The following is a 6318-nucleotide window of genomic DNA, read 5'->3' as shown; positions in this document are numbered from 1 at the left end:
TTGGGGGCAAAGTCTTCCTACTGGCCACCAATGAAGTGATTTTAGCAGGTGTTCCTGGAGACCTGGAATTAATTTCAAGGGTTCCTCTGGGGTAAAAATGTTGTGAAAGGCTGATCTAGAGCTCAACGTCACTCGGCAGAGCCAGCTACAAGGCACCAGCAATGGGGGTTTTTTTTTGGTTTTCAAACCTTCAAAACTTTACTGTTGAGGTGAGCCACCAAAATCCATCTAGAGCAGTCATTCTCAACCAGGGTTACAGCAGAAATTTCTAGGGGTTCCTTGAGCTGTGGCTGATTGAACTCCCATTTAATGGTGCCTGTATAGTTGCAGAACCAACATCTCTTGGCATTCTGACCACCACTGTTGGGGGCAAAGTCTTCCTACTGATCACCCAAGAAGCCAAGCGCAAAAGAAGAGCAATTCAATTTGTATGTAGATATAAAGAAGAGACAGACAATACCCAATGCAACTCTTTTTTTTTTAATAAATGAAAATTCCTATTTACAGTTTTAAAAAAATTAGAAAATAATAGATAAACATAGTAAATCATTCATTAACAAAGCCGGCTCCATTATCATTGCAGGAACATTAATGCCTTCAAAGTTAGCCTCCTGTTATTTCATTGAATTGTAGGAAAGCTAAAGCCTGCATAGAAAAAATATGTTTAGGTAATATTAGGAATCCAAACCCCTACCTTGTATTCAACTGTAAAAGAATTAAAGACATCTAACTGGGAAGAAAAAAAATCACGCGGTTGGTTGATAAAATGATCATTTCAGTGGAAGCCTTCTAACGTGGGTGTTTAACCGGAGTGTTCTAGAGACGTGGACTTGTTAGGGAGAACCGACAGCAGCACATATCACCAGAACCTCTACTTACTGTAAATACAGGCCTGTACTCTTGTTAGGCCACATAGGCCTGAGGTCAGGGTGGCAGAAAGATTCATAGTATAATAGCTGATAGACTAAGTTTTCATATATGGCCAAAAGTTGGTCACACGTGACCATCACATCCATCATCAAGGTGAAGGTCTGTGGATACCCCCCCCCCCCCCCCCCCACAGTATTGGTTCAGGTGTCTCCAGTAAAGGGTTATGTTACTTCTACAGCATACACATTGTAGACAATTTTAGACAATTGTGCTCTTCCAACCTTGTGGTAACAGTTTGGTAAAGACCCTTTTCTTTTCCACCATAACTGTGCCCCTGTGTACCAAGCCAGCTTCATAAAGACATGGTTTTACCAGTTTGGTGTGGAGGAACTCGAGTGTCCTGTACAGAGCCCTGACCTCAACCCTACCGAACACTTTTAAGATGAATTGGAATGCTGATCGTGAACATCGTCATCCAACATCAGTACCTGACCTCACAAATGGGCAGACACCTTCCAAAATCTTGTGGGAAGCCTTCCCAGAAGAGTGGAGGCTATTCTATTCATAAATGGGGCAACTCCATTGGAATGGGATATCCAACAGACTTATTTAGGTGTGATGGGTAAAGGAACTCAAGTGACCTGCACAGAGCCCTGACCTCAACCCTACTGAACACCTTTGGGATGAATTGTAACGCTGACGGTGAGCCAGTTCTTCTCATCCAACACCAGTACCTGAACTCACAATTTCCCACAGAGACTTTAAAATCTTGTGGAAATCCTTCCTGGAAAAATGGAGGCTGTTAAAGATGCTAAAGCTGGGCAACTCCATCTAAATGTCAATGGTTTGGGAATGTGAAGTCAGACAAGCTCATATACGTATGACAGCCATGCCTCCACCCAGTCTTGACCATATCGAATAGTACATAGCATGCGTCTCGTCTTGACGCCAAGAGAAGAAATGAGGCTTTCTAGTGATAATCTTCCACAAATAATCATGAACCAGTACGCTGTAGTTCTTGTGAAGTGGAGGCCTTTCCCTGAAAGGTATTAGCTGTACTTGAAGTTCTTAACCAGTAAAGTTCTTAAACCAATCACCAAGCTAGATGACCGTTTGTACTAGGCGCTCCTAACCCCACACCTAAGACAACGCTGCACATATAATAATGCTCCTGTTCTGTGTATGTGTGTGATTGGGCATGGGTATCGGTATATATAAAGCTTAGGTAGTTTTCCCAGACAACACTCTTTTAAAGTCTTAGATACAATGAGAAGTCAGAAGATCTGCCAGGTGGTCATCAATATCTTTCTCCTTGTTTTGTTTTCACTTCCTTTCCAAGATACATATGTCACTGGGACAGGAGGTGAAGGGAATTTCCACAGCGGGATATGATGGTCTTGATGGTTGTGTACAATGACATATATTATCTAAATCACCATGTTTTGGAAACAGAAGCCAACACATTTTGGGAGTAATGCCTTCCCTTCTTCAGAGCTGGTAGGCTCAATTCAAAACAGTCACTATAAAATTACAGCAGCTCTCCTGACCTGTTCAAAATCCACAGATCGAAAATTAGGTGAAATCCAAATTTGTATAGGATTGGACCACGTCTATCCTGTCATTTCATTATATATAAGAATCCAGCATTGTCTTCAGTATATCTACTTGTGGACCATTACTGGTGGTTGCTTGCTATTATGGTAGAAGGCTTGTCATTGTACACAAGGATCCAGCATTGTGTTCAGTATATCTACTTGTGGACCATCAATGGTGATTCCTTTCGATTAGGATAGAACAGTTGTCATTGTACATACACATCCAGTATTGTCTTCAGTATATCTACTTGTGGACCATTATTGGTGATTCTTTTCGATTAGGGTAGAAGGCTTGCCATTGTACACACACATCCAGCATTGTGTTCAGTATATCTACTTGTGGACCATCAATGGTGATTCCTTTCGATTAGGATAGAACAGTTGTCATTCTACACACACATCCAGCATTGTGTTCAGTATATCTACTTGTGGACCATTATTGGTGGTTCCTTTCGATTAGGGTAGAAGGCGTGTCATTGTACATACACATCCAGCATTGTGTTCAGTATATCTACTTGTGGACCATCAATGGTGATTCCTTTCGATTAGGATAGAAGAGTTGTCATTGTACACACACATCCAGTATTGTCTTCAGTATATCTACTTGTGGACCATTACTGGTGATTCCTTTAGATTAGGGTAGAAGGCTTGCCATTGTACACACACATCCAGCATTGTGTTCAGTATATCTACTTGTGGACCATTATTGGTGGTTCCTTTCGATTAGGGTAGAAGGCTTGTCATTGTACATACACATCTAGCATTGTGTTCAGTATATCTAGTTGTGGACCATTATTGGTGGTTCCTTTCGATTAGGGTAGAAGGCTTGTCATTGTACACACACATCCAGTATTGTCTTCAGTATATTAACTTGTAGACCACTACTGGTGGTTGCTTTCTATTAGGGTAGAAGGCTTGTCATTGTACACACACATCCAGTATTGTCTTCAGTATATCTACTTGTGGACCATTATTGGTGGTTCGTTTCGAATAGGGTAGAAGGCTTGTCATTGTGCACAAGCATCCAGCATTGTGTTCAGTATATCTACTTGTGGACCATTACTGGTGGTTTCTTCCGATTAGGGTAGAAGGGTTGTCATTGTGCACACACATCCAGTATTGTCTTCAGTATATCTACTTGTGGACCATTATTGGTGGTTGCTTGCTATTAGGGTAGAAGGCTTGTCATTGTACACAAACATCCAGCATTGTCTTCAGTATATCTACTTGTCGACCACTATTGGTGATCCTTTGCTATCAGGGTAGAAGGCTTGTCATTGTACACACACATCCAGTATTGTCTTCAGTATATTAACTTGTGGACCACTACTGCTGGTTGCTTGCTATTAGGGTAGAAGACTTATCACTGGACACAGACATCCAGCACTATGTTCAGTATATCTACTTGTGGACCATTATTGGTGGTTCCTTTCATTTAGGGTAGAAGGCTTGTCATTGTACACACACATCTAGCATTGTCTTCAGTATATCTACTTGTGGGCCATTAATCGTGGTCCTTTTTAATTAGGGTAGAAGGCTTATCATTGTACACACACATCCAGTATTGTCTTCAGTATATCTACTTGTGGACCACTACTGGTGATTCCTTTGGATAAGGGTAGAAGGCTTGTCGATGTACACAAACATCTAGCATTGTCTTCAGTATATCTACTTGTGGACTATTACTAATGGGCCCTTGCTATCAGGGTAGAAGGCTTGTGCATTTCCTTTTTTACTGAAAATATTGGTCTTTCCAGTTCTCTGAGCAGATTGTCCTTTGATGGCCTGCAGGTGTTTCCTCTAACCAGATGTTTCTGCTCGATCAGCATATGTTGCCTTCATACCTTGCAGCAACAAGAACCTGACAGAAGTTCTAACCCTTCTCCACTCTCTCCAAAACAAAAAGCTGTACCGATTTGCCTATACGGATGCAGTACGAAGCTTGAAAAAATTACATAGATACTACCTCATGGTCAGTAAACGGTATACAAGTGCATATACGGGGATATTAAGGGACCTATAGTTGGCTCCATTGGTGTTTCCCAAAATTTTCCTCAAGTCTCACCAACAATGCTTGTTTTGCAGGTGAGCTTACATAAACACTGGAAGGTTATTTTTTTCTTCGTTATGACGTAGATGTGTAGATATCCAGAAAACATGCATTGTTGGTGGGACGTGATGACAGATCTAGAAGTTCTAGATGAAGTAGCAAGGCAAGCTAGTCTCTGTTCACTCCATTGTATGGCTGGAGCTTTGCTAGTTGTCCATATTTGTCTAGCTGCTAATAAGATTAGTGTTGCTTTGGCTAGGCTCCCTCTCAGAAGGAATAGAGTCTCAGAATGAGGACACACAAGCCATCTCATCTCGTAACTCTTCCTCATCTCTACAGTGCACAGATTCCTCATCGCTGTAAAATAGTCCTTGTCCCATCATGTCCTCTCCACCAGGTCGTCCAGTGGTACTCCCAGCCCAGCTGCCTTTACGACTCTGGCTTAGAAGGTCGCTGGCCGCGCTCTCCATTTCATCGATGGTCATGTGACAGGCGTCTGCAATCTCCCTTTTAGCAAAGGCTACAAACTTTGGGTCTCGTGCGTACAGCCCCAGACCTTCTGAGATCAAGACCTGTGAAAAGACAAATAAATAATTTGCAATGAAAACCCAGCTATTTAACCAGTTCCTGGCCGCGATATAGCCATAAGATGGCTACAGTGCGGTCAGCTAGTTCTGGGAGGCTGTCCATGGACGTCCTAACTGCACTGCACTGGCTTGTAGGATAAATCACCCCACAATCACTTCTCCTCTGTATAGCAGGACCAAGTTTTAAGTTCCAGAAGGAGAAGCTTCCTCACACCTGATCTCCTGGTTCTATGCAGACTCTGATCCAAGCTCTCTTTGGTAGGCCCCCCAGCTAAGCCTAGCTGGGACCTCGATGTCTTCACAGGACTCCTCAGCTTCCTCTTTCTCTCTGCCCCAGCACAGGGATCTCCTCAAGAAGGCCGGACCCAGGAGCTCTGCACTGTGCTGCCAGTCCTCAGAATATTTATGGGTTCTTCTTCCACCTTCTGGGTACAACTCCCCAGGGATTGGCCGAAATTCCAAAAATATTCAGGATGCCTGTCCTGCTCTCCCTCCCTCTATACATCTAGAAATCACTAGAAGACGAGGAAGTAGCAGGACAGCAGTCTGTGAGACACCGAACAGTCCCAAGCAGCCAACCCCTGCTCAACTGTTTAAAGGGAAGCTAGCTAAATTTGCCTAGCAACCTACTTTGAACTAGGGACATGCTACATATTATAGTGCCATTTATACCAAATGTCATAAAGCTGAGGCTAGCTTGCCACCTATGATGCACAGAGACCATGGCTTTTCTAAAAATATGACTTGGGAATCAACAAGAAAGTAGACAGATTGTGGTGAGGGGCACATAAAAGAACCCTCTAATGAATGCATATGAAGCACAGTAGGACCTTTCAAAGACAAAAGTGTCCTATCTCTATCACAATATACAGTGAAGGAAATGCGTATTTGATCCCCTGCTGATGGTGAATGTTCGCCCCTCACACAGAAATGATCGGTCTAACAATGGAATGTTCGCCCCTCACACAGAAATGATCGGTCTAACAATGGAATGTTCGCCCCTCACACAGAAATGATCGGTCTAACAATGGAATGTTCGGTGTAACACTGAGAGACAGAATACAACAACAAATTCAGCAGAAATGCGTCTAACAAATGATGACTGATCTGCATGTTCATGAGGGAAAGAAGGATTTGATCCCCTATCATTCAGCAGGATTTCTGGCTCCCAGGTGTCTTTCATACAGGTGACAAGCTGAGATTAGAAGCAGTCTCT

At 42.8% G+C, this 6318-nt stretch overlaps 1 protein-coding gene across 1 annotated transcript in view; it reads right to left on the bottom strand.

Annotated features, from left to right (window-relative positions):
- Positions 1–464: 464 nt before the first annotated feature.
- The window catches only part of CACNA1F (calcium voltage-gated channel subunit alpha1 F), a 208067-nt gene continuing 202213 nt past the window's right edge, over positions 465–6318 (bottom strand). Inside the window, exon 49 of the mRNA XM_089679619.1 lies at positions 465–5087. Within this exon, the coding sequence (XP_089535745.1) occupies positions 4800–5087 (288 nt within the window). The 3' untranslated portion in view covers positions 465–4799. The remainder of the gene's footprint in view (positions 5088–6318) is intronic.

This window comes from Staurois parvus, unplaced genomic scaffold, assembly GCF_062004578.1.
Source record: "Staurois parvus isolate SC_StPar_1 unplaced genomic scaffold, SC_StPar_1.0 ptg000228l, whole genome shotgun sequence".
Lineage (NCBI taxonomy): Eukaryota > Metazoa > Chordata > Amphibia > Anura > Ranidae > Staurois > Staurois parvus.
Note: the sequence above shows the minus strand (reverse complement) of the source record. Positions and strands in the feature narration are given on the sequence as shown.